This window comes from Hemibagrus wyckioides, linkage group LG08 (assembly GCF_019097595.1).
Source record: "Hemibagrus wyckioides isolate EC202008001 linkage group LG08, SWU_Hwy_1.0, whole genome shotgun sequence".
NCBI classification, from domain to species: Eukaryota; Metazoa; Chordata; class Actinopteri; order Siluriformes; family Bagridae; genus Hemibagrus; species Hemibagrus wyckioides.
Genome location: NC_080717.1, coordinates 9373332 through 9387326, shown reverse-complemented (window position 1 = coordinate 9387326; position 13995 = coordinate 9373332). Strand labels below are relative to the sequence as shown.

The following is a 13995-nucleotide window of genomic DNA, read 5'->3' as shown; positions in this document are numbered from 1 at the left end:
GTCCCAGATTTGGCCTGGCTCGCAGTCTCTGAAACTCGCTCATCCAACTGACTTTATAGCTCTCTATGTCTCTATTTCTATCTATGCAAATGACTTGCAGCAAAAATGCTCACATGACAATAATAATGAGAATAATGTAATGGAGTCTTAGAGGTGGTCACTGCTGCTGAGCACAGATCTGTGTGGACAGCCTGTGATCTAAGGGACTTCCATGGATAGAACCACATGGAGACTATCACACGGTCACTGAACTGCCATTGCATCTGTCAGCTTGCGACAGCAAGGAATTAGTGTTAAGTCTATAATGAACTCAGAAACTATACTGACCTATCAGTTCCTCAAGAGCTCTTGGTTGCTGTTGTGGAAAGGACATTATTTACTGTCCAGTGTCTCCCAAATGAGGATGGGTTCCCTTCTGAGCCTGGTTCCTCTCCTCATATCATCTCAGGGAGTATTTCCTTGCCATCGTCACCTCAGGCTTGCTCATTAGGGATAAAATAGTAACTTAACTTTATAATTTTTTTCTTTATGTTTCTGTACTTCTGTAAAGCTGCTTTGAGACAATGTCCATTGTTAAATGTACTAAACAAAAAAACTGAATTGAATTGAATGAATGTTAAATATATTTTGTAGAAGGATCTTGTCACATTGATAAATTACAGTTAATGATCTTGTTAAAATTTGACAAAAATTTACACAATCTTGACATTTGGACTAGCCCACAATTCAGACCAAAACCTCAATGAAAGAAATCACAACAGTCAATACACTACACAATAGTAAAGCAATAAAGGATATACCATGTAGTTTCCCCAGACGTTTACCCTGAGACATATGTCAGTAAGTGATCAGACTGTAATACTATATTTAGGGAACATATTGCATATACCCCTCTTTCAGTTCCCTTTTATACCGAGAGCAAAAACCAAGGGAAAACGGTGGTGTGAACATGTGTAATTACTGCCAGTTGGATGACTCACATCATTATAAATTTGTCCAATTATTGACAGTTTCGCCTGTAGTCTGTCCGTGGTGTCTATGTATTGCTATTGTTAGTACAGTCACGGGTTCATTACTAAGGCCATACACGAGTTGGGGTTTAGTGTTAGAGTCATTTATTTATTTAAAAAATAATAAAATAAATAATAAAATATAAATATATAAAATAATAATAAAAGCAATATAATTTACATAACAAATATATATCAGAACTAACGTACTAAAAAATATGTTTATTTATTTACAGCATATGGCAAATGCCCTTATCCAGAGCAACTTACATATTTCTCATTTTCACAGCTGAGGATTAGGGTGTTAAAGCAGCTTGGTCATCCTGGGATTTTAACTCAAAACCTATTAGGCCAAAACCTTAACCACTGAGCTTTTCACATTTCTTCAAAATATAGAGTAAATAACTGGGATGTTTCTCATAAGTAGTGGATTGGTTCATCACCCACTCCTCCACATTTTTACTTATGCTTACAGTAAGCCCGGGTACAGTACATTGTGTTTTCGATACACCCTTCCAGCCCTGACCCAATACACACACATTCACACACATCACCCATGAGTAATGTTCCCTTCCCATGGCTTGCATTTCGTTCTTGACTCCTCCCAGTGCTGTGGACAGATGTTGCTGCATTTCTCACTCTTTGGCAAGTTTCCCCCTGTGTTACTTTTTGTTTCTTCCTCTGTTATGGTCACACAATGCCCAGAGTGCTTCGAGTGGCGCCCTACAGGTCTAATTTCCTGACTCAGGCACCAGAAATGCAGTGCTGACGTCAGCCACTGTACTCTGTGATGTCCTACTTTCATTTCAACATGCGCACTGAGGCCCCGAAGCAGGAAATAAGATAAACATTTCAGAACAGGGTACAGGTTAGAACGAACAACAACAAAAAACCTTCTATAAATACGTTACTTAGCAAAAAGACGAGAATTGGCCTGTATATGAACTTAACCTAAGCTCAAAGAATGCCATGTTGGCTTATTTAGAGCGGTAAAAGAATAAAGATGGTATTTGGTAAATAAGAAACTAAACAGTGTGGTTTTGATCATGGTGTAATTCAGAAGCAAGTCTTAGCTCAAAAGGAAACCACACAATTTGATGTGACCACATCCATGGCAACATGACAAACGCCATGAAAGGATTACACAACAAAACTAAACTCCAAAGGCTGTCTGCATTGTTTTTAGAAACATGACTTCGCTGTCAAAACCTGACTGACAAGCTCTCACTCCGGAAAATTCTACAACTACAGGTTCCCCTAAATGCATGCTCACGATCTTCGGCATTTTTTTTTTAGTCCCATGAAGTACCAGAACATGTTGAAACAAATATGTACTGTGATCCCATGTGGCTGAACCTTTGAGGTGTTTTTTTTCTGATGGAAATTTACCAGACCTCCAGTTTCTATACAGTGATTAACTTTTATGGTTAGCCTTTGCTTTCGCTGCATTACACACTGCATAGGCCTGTACAATAAAAACAAAGTATAAACTTTTATGAGTGCCGTGACAGGTATTCGCTAGCCTAATTACCTTGTTATTCATCAGAACAAGGAGGAGAATAAAAACAATAACATCATGGAAAATTTAAAAAATTCCTCAAGTGGATAGAGCACAGCCCTGCGATAGACTGGTGACCTGTCCAGGTGGACCCCTGCCTTTCGCTCAATGTGCCCTGGGATAGGCTCCAGGAAATCCCTGTGACCCTAATTAGGAATAAAGCGGGTATAGACAATGGATGGATGAATGGATAGAGCACAGCAGAGAGAAATCTCAGATTGCCTATATTATTATTATTATTATTATTATTATTATTATTATTATTATTGTTGTTGTTGTTGCCTACATTTGTGGAATCACAAACATTGTTCATTGTGAGTATTCTGCTCTTATCTTTGTTGGTTTGATAAAATCAAGGCAATATTGATTAGAATGGTTAAACTTATCGCCACTCTGCTTGGTCAGTCTCTTTGTCAGTAGGACCTGCCGCCCGTTGAACTGCATGACGTACGTGCGAATGCGCGCGGGCAGTTTGCCAGAATGGGCGGAGTTCTGACGTCAATCGCTTGCGGACAGAAGACGGTTCGTATAAAAGACACCCTGAGCGCGAGGAGACCAGAAAGAAAGAACGGACAGGAAACGCGATAGATTTTTGAAGAATTTTTTTTTTAACACGTATTATTGACGAGGGACAATTTTACCACTACATTCGGGAATCCCTTTAGCGAACTAAATACACTTTTTGTGCGCGGATATATTTTTTCTACATCACTTTATGTATTTAGACTTGTCTTATCCTGTGCGTCGTCCTACTATGGTCATAATGGAGGTCCCGAACATCGACTGTGGCTCTCTCCGGGCGCTTTTGGAGGGAACCGAGTCCGGTTGTCTTGTTTTGGACTGCCGGTCGTTCTTCTCCTTCAGCTCCTCTCACATATCCGGCTCTACTAACGTGCGCTTCAGCGCCATAGTGCGCCGGAGAGCGCGCGGCGGACTTGGGCTAGAACACATTGTTCCCAATGAGGACACACGGAGCAGGCTGCTTTCCGGAGAATACCGGACTGTGGTGCTGCTCGATGACCGAAGCTTAGACTTCAGCCAGGTGAAAAAAGACGGAACTCTAATGCTGGCCGTGACCGCTTTGAGTCGGAACAACCCCCACGGTGCCAACGTCTTCTTCCTGAAAGGTACGCGCTAACCAAAACACTGTTGCTGAGTTCCTTTTGTGGCCTCTGAGGTTATTTATGGTTCTTGGTCCTTGTATGGTGAACTGGCCTCTGACACTCAATGTTTACTTCAGCTGTTGCCAGGTTATATAAGAAGAGCCACTGGTTAGTGTTGATACTGCTCATTGACGTATTGTAATTAAACACCTCTTCATGTTTTATTTTCCTCCCTTAGGCGGCTTCGACACCTTTTCATCCGAGTTTCCTGAAATGTGTACCAAAGCTCCCCCTCCACAGGGCCTGAGTTTGCCCCTGAGTGCCAACTGCCCTCCTGGTAGCGCCGAGTCCGGCTGTAATAGTTGCGCTACTCCTCTCTACGATCAGGTAAGACTTTTGTTTCATACGTGATGTTTAAACATTTGTAATAAGAGTAGTGTAAAAGTCTCTAACGAGTTGTTCTTCCCCTTGTTTAGGGTGGCCCAGTGGAAATTCTGCCGTTTCTATATCTTGGAAGTGCCTACCATGCTTCCCGAAAAGACATGCTGGACATGTTGGGCATCACAGCGCTCATAAATGTTTCTGCCAACTGCCCCAATCATTTTGAGGACCATTATCAGTACAAGAGCATTCCAGTTGAAGACAACCACAAGGCAGACATTAGCTCCTGGTTCAATGAGGCCATTGAATTTATTGGTAAGACTTGTTTTTTTTGCTTATCCACTTTCATTTATCCATCCATCTTTTACAAAACAAGAGCAGATGTTAGCATATACAGGCTTTGGCAGACAAGTCCCAACCCTCCCCCAACCCGGATTCAAATTTTCAAAAGTTCCCTCCGAAATGACCAGCTGGACGGACCAAGCTTGACGGTCACAATGGCTTACATCATCCCCTCTCATCCCATTTCAAGATGCGCTCTCTTTTCATGGAAAGCAGCAGGCCATGGCCTAATCTGCTTTTTTAGGGGGGAACTTAGCATTCTTCTTTTCCTTTGTTCTGCGCAAACAAAAGCGTGTTTCTCTGGCGCTGAGCTTGCCTTCCTCCCAGATCAATTCTCCCAGTGGGGGTGGGACCCCTATTGTGTATTCAGACCTGTCACAGAGGGAGTGTTACCCCATCACCCACCCTCAGCCCCATTTTTAACATCTTCCTGTTTTATTAATGAGACGACTCCCTCCGTAAGCAATACTGTAGGTTGTGATTTGCATTTGAAATTGGAGGGTGGCAGCTGAGACCAGGGAACAGTTCCCAATAGCCAGTTTCAGCTTAGGGTTACTTTTATTACCAGTATAGTCATGTGGATACATATATATATTTTTTTAATTTTTGGAAATGTAAATTGTGAAGATTTAATTGTGATCTGAATTGTGTATATTTAAAGTGACCTTGTGTTTTTTTTTTTTTCCAGACTCAGTAAGAAACAAAGGTGGCCGTGTCTTTGTGCACTGCCAGGCGGGCATCTCACGCTCGGCAACCATCTGTCTGGCCTACCTCATGCGCACCAACCGTGTCAAGTTGGACGAGGCTTTCGAGTTCGTCAAGCAGCGCCGCAGTATCATCTCACCCAACTTCAGCTTCATGGGCCAGCTGCTGCAGTTCGAGTCACAAGTGCTTGCCACATCCACCTGCTCGTCAGAGGCAAGCAGCCCAGCGCTCAGCAAGAATGGCACTGTTTTCAACTTTCCTGTGTCCATTCCTGTCCATGCTGGTGCCAGTCCACTGTCCTTCTTGTCCCATCATAGTCCCATCACCCCTTCACCCACTTGCTGACAGGACTTTCTCGTTATTCTAAGACGGTTTATGGAAGGTTTCAGACATCTTTGAAGTGTCTAATAATATGACTCTACCTGTCCAGAAGATTATAACACAACCTTTAGATTCAGTAACACAGGCTGGCCTTGGGCCTTTTTTTGTTTCACTGATCACTGCAGTGGTTTTATTGCTGGACAATTAAAATTGTGCTTATTACTTGACAGTATTTCCGTGTAACTCTGGATAGGAATAGGTGGCTGGTCCAGGCTTGTTCCTCCAGGCTGTCTTTGTTTTGAAAACACTCCTGTGGACTGAACTGAAGGGGGTGGACATGTAATACGAGGCTCCTGAATGTCTGTTTTCTGCAGTCACTGCAATTTGAGCCCTGCAACAGATAATCATTGGCCCTCTGTTTTATGTATTGGCACAGGATAAAACACCAGGTGTGTTAGTTTTCTCAGGAAGAGTCTTCATTTATTTCTTGGCGGCCTGTATCGTTGTTTGTCATATACACTTAGTCTGAGGTGACTGCAAGTTGCCAGACTCTAAGGTGCTATCCTGACTGAATGTCCCCTCTTTTGTTTAGTTTTTTTTTTTTTTTTTTTTTCTGAACAATGAATGTATTTATAATATCTGGCTATATTCACTATGCCTTATTATGATGAAAGTGAACTATGTGGCTCATTTCAAGGGCCTCTGTGTCTTTCAGACCTTCATCCAGCCTACCAGGATGTTTGTTTCCTTTTAAACAAACACAAAATACCTCATGTGTGTGTGTAATGTCGGCAGTCCTGTAAGAGCGACAACCAGTATCAATGGGAGTGACTTTCAGGAGACTGTACTGATGTGTGATATTTATTTACTAAATTAATATATTTCATATGGTATATTTTTTTACATCTTTGTGATATGTTTTGATACTGACAAATAAAACATTTTGTTGCACATGTGAATCACCTTCGTGGCATGATAACGTTTCAACACAATACTGGTTATAGATAGCATAAACATTAAACATTTTAACCAACCCAGGACTTTTCAAGAAGGAAATGGTAAACACTTTATTACTGATAATACATTACTAAATGATATAGCCGCACACTTGCTGTTGTATGTCGGCTGATATTCAGCCAAGCATGGTGACAACTATCATGTAACAAGTGTCAGAGTCCAAATGCTGATGTAGGTCTGACTTTCATACGTTGCCAAGCTGAAATCAGATTAGACTCAGATTAGACTCTGACGCACTCAACACACGTGGACTCAACTGTGACCACGAGATCCACAAGTCTGATAATAAAACCAGCATCTTAAAGTTATTACACAAAACAAATTGAAGAGAAGGTAAATAATAATAATAATAATGATTAGAAGAAACTAAATATAATCACTGTCATTACAATTAAAACAGTTGGGATACCTTTACAACATAAAGAAAAATAATGATTTGTTTATGTTTTCAAATATGTTCGTTTATTAGCATTATTACAGGTAACATGGTTAGTGTGTAGCCTGTCTCCAGATTTAGGAATCTCTCGTTTGGAATATTAACCTCCTAACAGTTCTTCTAGACATACCCTAATCAGACATAACAATATGACCACCCGCCAAATGTGTTGGTCCCCATTTTGCTGCTAAACCAGCCCTGACCCGTCATGCACTGTGTATTCTGACACCTTTCTATCAGAACCAGCATTAACTTCTTCAGCAATTTGAGCAACAGTAGCTCGTCTGTTGGATCGGTTCACACGGGCCAGCCTTCACTCCCCACGTGCATCAATGAGCCCATGACGCTGTTGCTGATTCACCGCTGTACCTTCCTTAGACCACTTTTGATAGATACTGACCACTGCAGACCGGGAACACCCCACAAGAGCTGCAGTTTTGGAGATGATCTCTGATCCAATCGTCTAGCCATCACAATTTAGCCCTTGTCAAACTCACTCAAATCCTTACGCTTGCGCATTTTTCCTGCTTCTAACACATCAACTTTGAGGACAAAAGTTTCACTTGCTGCCTAATATATCCCACCCACTAACGGTGCCATGATGAGATAATCAGTCTTATTCACTTCACCTAATAATGTTATGCCTGATCAGTGTACATAGTGTACATCATATGCTGCTTTCTTCAAATCAGGTCGGACGTCTGAGAAGGTCAAGACAAATACGCTTTTCCTTTAATTTTGGTTTTCAAATGATTTTTGCTTTATTTTGCTATCCTGGTAGCAGTGGGTGCAAGCTGTGAGAAATCCTCTCAGATGGGACACTAGCTCACAGGGGACCATGCTCATAGACACACACACTTATTTACACCTAGAGGCTTTAGATTAGCCAGTTTATCTAAGTTTTAGGGCAGTGGAAACAATCTGGACAGCCCAAAGGAAACCCATGCAAACACGAAGAGGGAACACAGAACACTAGGCACTGACAGTAACCCAAGCTTAGACTTGAACCCAGACCTTACTGCTGTGAGCGACAACGCAGCCCACACTCATCTCTAATTATTACATTTATTTTCTTTCAAAATGTAAAAAGAGATGCAGTATACAGTAAAATAATGAGCATTTTTAGTATTGAATTAGCAGTTGGTTTGATGGTTATGGACCAGTTACACACAGATATGAAAAAACATACAATAACTTGGAGGAAATGCAAATATATTTTTAAATCAGCACAATCAAAGTCTTCTTCTTTTGTTAAATAACATTTTTTCTTTAATGGATTTCTTAGGGATTTATTATTATAAAGGTTATTCTTATATTTACCATATTTATTATTATAAATGCCTTGGTTTGAACTTCTAACCTTTTAAAATAATATGTATTAGAACTTACAATGATTAAAACCTTGTGTATCAGCTGCTCAGAAAATACTCTCAGATGGTCAGAAGACTTTGGGGGTGAAGTCAGCTGTGAAATGTCTGTGGGAAACAGACTGACCTTTTCACATTCAAACAGACTTTGCCATATGTAGCGGCACTCCACCCCGTGTGTCAATGTGCATTGGAATTTCACATTGGTGGTGTTGTGCTGTTTAGAATCATTATCAATGTCTTCCATTGTCAGGGGCACAGGGTCTCAGTGAGCTGCTCTGATCCTTGTCAGTGGGTCTGGGGTGAGCACTTGGCCAAGCACTTCTATGAACACAATAGGAGCAGCTGCAAGGCGTTTGGGAAAAGTGTGACAACTATAGCGCACTTAGTGTTTGGCCATACACGCCTTTTCTAAAGCCTGTCTTGGGTGGCAGAGAGGAGTGTCTTCCGAGGCGCAATTATTCTCTGCTTGCAAATTAGTGCAATGTCAGCAGTGACAGCAGCCAGCTGATCATGGCTTAGTGAACCCTCCATTTCTCCATTGCAATAGCAGAAGCTGCTAAAAAAGCATATATATATATATATATATATATATATATATATATATATACACGATGGATTTGACAAGGGCCTAATTGTGATGGCTAGACAACTGGATCAGAACATCTCCAAAACTGCAGCTCTTGTGGGATGTTCCTGATCTTCAGTGGACAGTATCTATCAAAAGTGGTCCAAGGAAGGAACAGTGGTGAACCGGCGACAGGGTCATGGACGGCCAAGGCTAGGGGAGCGAAGGCTGGCCCGTGTGATCCGATCCAACAGACGAGCTAATGTTACTGAAACTGCTGAAGAAGTTAATGCTGGTTCTGACAGAAAGGTGTCAGAATACACAGTGCATGACGGGTCAGGGCTGTTTTGGCAGCAAAAGGGGGATCAACACAATATTAGGCGGGTGGTTGTAATGTTATGCCTGTTCAGTGTGTATGTGTATGTGTGTATATATATATATATATATATAAAGTCTTTTATATAAAGTCCTTATTACCTTTCCAGACTTTAGTGTCTGTGTAGTAAATATTCAGGTTGGCTGCTGCTTTAGGATTCTCACATGGTGTTGGTGATGATGGTGTTTGATGGAGTATTAGCTTTTACTATTTTTAATTTTTAGCTTAAAATGTGTTATTGTTTTTTTTCTCTTAACATATTAGCATCTTCAATCAAGCAGAATAATAAATATAACTTTAAATCTATATTTTAAAAAAATCAGATGCATTTTATTTAAGATTCAGGTAGAGCAAGTCAAACCATTTGATTTTTTTTTTGGTGGCATTTGCTTCCTTCTGCCTCCATCACTGATCTATTGTGCCTCTTAAAAAAGCAACTCTACTTGTTTTCTCCAATAGCCTTGGACAACAGAGGAAGCAGGAGTTTAGTAAATGAACAAAATACTACCCAAGCTCAACAGATGGCTGTCTCACCCTGGCCTTGTGATACTTGTGTTGTATTAACACACCATGTATGTATTTAAATCAAATGGCTGACAGTTCATATTTATCATTTAGGAGATAACTTAATCATGAATTTGTTGATTCATCTGTGATTTTCAGTTTAGATGACTGCTCAGTAAATGGAAAAAGGAAACATTTTTTAATCAGAGCCATACATGGACAACGTCTGCCTGGTACAGCTGGCAGACGAAAAAGTTATCATATCCTACGCACATTCAGATCCTCTCTCTCACACACAGACAAGTTATCAGTCTGGGAAAAGTCTTCAGTAAAAGGTCAGACATCGGAAGTGAAGTACAGGCGGCATGTTTACTCAGTTCATCTGCATTAAGCAACAGTGTTCACACCCTGTTGAAAACTGGAGGGATGAAAGAGGTCAATGACCTCAAACTCAACCAACCAGACTTGCCACCCTCAAAGTAATAGAATTTGTCATTGTATTTAGATAATAAAGGTGTATTGGTGTTATTTTGACACTCTAGTACAGGGGTCCCCAACCACCAGGCTGCGGACTGGTACCGGGCCACAAAGAAACAATAAACTTATAATTTTATATATATGACTTATTAGATGTATTTTATTAAAAAAAGTCCACTTCCACCCGCGCCTCACTCATTTGACGCAGTCTTGGGCTTTTCCATACATCAGTAAGTCCACAAGCTAACCCACCCAAAATGACCCCAAAGCAAATGTCACTGAAGAGCTATCAATCCCCCCCCGCCCTTGGGCCGTGGAAATATTGTCCGGTATCAAACAGGCCCATGATACAAAAAAGGTTGGGGAACCTTGCTCTAGTAGGTTTCCACATCTGTCATTAAATCCAACTAAGGTGAAGTATTTTCTCTTTAATGTATCAAGAGTTGATGACCTGAATGGGTGGATTATTAAACCCATCTGGTCAGTTATTCTAAAAGGAAGCATCTGACATTTCATTTGATGATGATAAATGGCTTATGCTTGGTAATAAAGCGTAAGAGAGTCAAATCTGAAATCGCCTTTTTCGTCTCATGATATGATGGTAAGATATATTTACTGGGTTATGATGTCATTGTTTTCAATTCTCCTTCTGTATTATAAATTACTTTCATTTAGTGTCACTTGTCTTAAAACAGCAACATTATTATCGTTATCTTATTGTCCTATTGTAATAACAGTCATAGAAACAGCATTTTTAATATGAATTTGATACGATTTATTAACACAATTTCTTAAGTTGCCTAAATGTTTTATGTTTAAAAAAAATGATCATATGCAAATCATTAAAAAAAACCCATGAAGGTCAGTTTCAGTTCAGATGATTAAAAAACACTGATCACTATGACTCACTGTCTGAGAATCGAGAAGAAAGAAGAAATCTACATATCCTCCAACGCCAGACTGACTGACTTCGTGTATGGCATTTGCTTAATAATTCATACAGTTGAGTTGAATAGATATGAAATCATGACGCACGCTAACACTTCACTTATTATAATTCGTTACGATTGACTTATTCATTTTTAATAATTTAAAGCTCATCACACCTCACAAAGCATATTATTATCAGCTCACAAATGTAACGGAGCTTACATTTAAACAGTGGTGTTAGTATGATGCAAAATGTTTTGAATCTACATTTTATCACACACTAATTGTTTCAAGAAGAAGAAGAAGAAGAAGAAGAAGAAGAAGAAGCCTTTATTATTGCCACACATTACATTACAGCACAGTGGAATCCTTTTCTTCACATATCCCAGCCTCAGAGGGTCAGAGTACAGTCATGCGGACAAAAGGTTACAGAAACAAAAATGGTCAAATTTGCTGGTACGTATTTGCTTAATGTGTGGATAGTAAATAGATTAAATCATTAAAATTAGACCTAGTATATCTAGGTGCCAAATGTTTGAGAACCCTTGACCAACACTTACAACTATATTTTAATAAAAACTAATACATTACTTTAATATTTTTCATTAATGTAGTAACCCGGCTGACTAAAAAGGGCCATTAAAACACAAATCTAGATGCCATAACATAGTATTTTCAAGACATATGGAACATTCTCACAGAGAGTGACACTGTGGGATTCTCTTTCCTTTCCTTAGCAAAACACTAATCATGATGGTGACTGTGAGCTGAACATAACATAATTAATTACATAATACATACATCGTCTTCTGAAGCCTTTCTTCAACACAAATAATTTTTATTGTGTCTCTCTGACTAACATAAGATATAACCGGGAGTTTTCTAGTGAGGAATGGATATGTGGCTCAGTCAGAATTATGAAATTAAAACAGATATAAACACACCCTGATCATTTCTATATGTTGGAGTGTAAAAAATGAGATAATTTTAAAGGGTTTGTGTATCTGTAGCTTCATTAAAAGGGTCTATGTGCATTATGTGAATATGAATTATGATAAGCATTAATTTAGGATTTCTTCCTTTGGAAAGAAAATAGAGGCAGAGATAAATGGACAGTGAGAAAAAGAGAGCAAGAGATGGTCTATGAGAATGAGAGATAAAGACAGAAATAGGAAGAAAACCAGAATGAATTTAAAACAGTGAGAGATTGTGAAATACGTAGGGAACGCTGATAATAATGATAGAAAGCCTACGTTAGAATAGTTAAATAAACCTAAGAGATAGAAAATGAAGGAGAGAGAGAGAGAGAGAGAGAGAGAGATTAAAAGTGAGACAGAAAGGCAGAAGAGACTAGGAAAATGTCAGTAAACAGCGACCCCTGGTGCTAACTGCTGGATTTTGATGGCATGTCACCAGATACACTATATTGGCAAAAGTTTTGGGACACCCCTCCAGATCATTGAATTCAGGTGTTGTTTCTCAGGGCTTGGGCTTGGCCCCTTAATTCCAGTGAAAGGAACTCTTAATGCTTCAGTATACCAAGACATTTTGGACAATTTCATGCTCCCAACTTTGTGGGAACAGTTTGGGGATGACCCCTTCCTGTTCCAACATGACTGCACACCAGTGTACAAAGCAAGGTCCATAAAGACATGGATGAGAGAGTCTGGTGTGGAGGAACTTGACTGGCCTGCACAGAGTCCTGACCTCAACCTGATAGAACACCTTTGGGATGAATTAGAGCAGAGACTGTGAGCCAGGTCAAAACTGGGACGTCTGCCTTTATATGCACATGAATGTAATATGGAGTTGGGCCGCCTTTTGCAGCAATAACAGCTTCAACTCTTCTGGGAAGGCTTTTCACTAGGTTTATGAGTATGTTTATAGGAATTTTTGACCATTCCTCTAGAAGCACATTTGTGAGGTCCGACACTGATGTTGGACGTGAAGGCCTGGCTCACAGTCTCCGCTCTAATTCATCCCAACCCAGTGTTCTATCAGGTTGAGGTCAGGACTCTGTGAAGTTCCTCCACACCAGACTCTCTCATCCATGTCTTTATGGACCTTGCTTTGTGCACTGGTATGCAGTCATGTTGGAACAGGAAGGGGTCATCCCCAAACTGTTCCCACAAAGATGGGAGCATGAAATTGTTTAAAAATATCTTGGTATACTGAAGCATTAAGTTCCTTTCACTAGAACTAAGGGGCCAAGTCCAACCCCTGAAAAACAACACCAGAATAAGGGGTGTCCCAAAACATTTGGCAATATAGTGTATTTTGTCATATTTATTTGAAATAGACCGTCAAAGAACATAGCTGACATAGTAGACCAATGTTAATAATTATGGTTTCTCATGTATTAAACACTGGGCTTTTCACGTTTTTGTCGCCGTTTTGTCAACTATACTGAAAGGCTCTTAACGGACTACATTGCGAGGTCAAAGAATGTTCCCTGCAAATATTACAAAATATTATTAACAAACGTAAATTTATTGTTTTGTCGTGATTATAAGTAATAATAATGTGCCTGATTGCATTACATGTCATGAGGAAAGCTCTTCATTATAAAATGCACCTCGTGTACCTCAATATATTAATTGCTCAATTGATCATAAAAAAAAATAATGAAAAACTGCAATATGATCTCAGAAGCTCTGTAGTGTAGTTATATCGTGTTCAGTACTTTTCCACAGGTCATTAACAACTAAACCCGTTCACTGAGTGTTAACTGTTATCAGTTACTGACGCACGTTAGCCCTTGCCCGCTGTCTGCTGCTGGAAAAGCGGAAGCGCCTTTCCCGCCAGCCGCTCGTCTCGCGCTCTGACACCTAATTGGCCGGATAAGCGCGACACGAGCACGTGTGGGCTGTTTTACCATTTGAAACTGCACGCGGGCGGGA

At 40.0% G+C, this 13995-nt stretch overlaps 1 protein-coding gene across 1 annotated transcript; it reads left to right on the top strand.

The window, feature by feature from the left end:
- Window positions 1-3114: 3114 nt before the first annotated feature.
- Window positions 3115-6030, top strand: dusp1 (dual specificity phosphatase 1). The gene is made up of 4 exons (XM_058397411.1): window positions 3115-3695; window positions 3910-4058; window positions 4148-4367; window positions 5083-6030. Exons 1-4 carry the CDS (start codon window positions 3284-3286, stop codon window positions 5442-5444), a joined length of 1143 nt encoding a protein of 380 aa, XP_058253394.1. The 5' UTR covers window positions 3115-3283; the 3' UTR covers window positions 5445-6030.
- Window positions 6031-13995: the final 7965 nt, after the last annotated feature.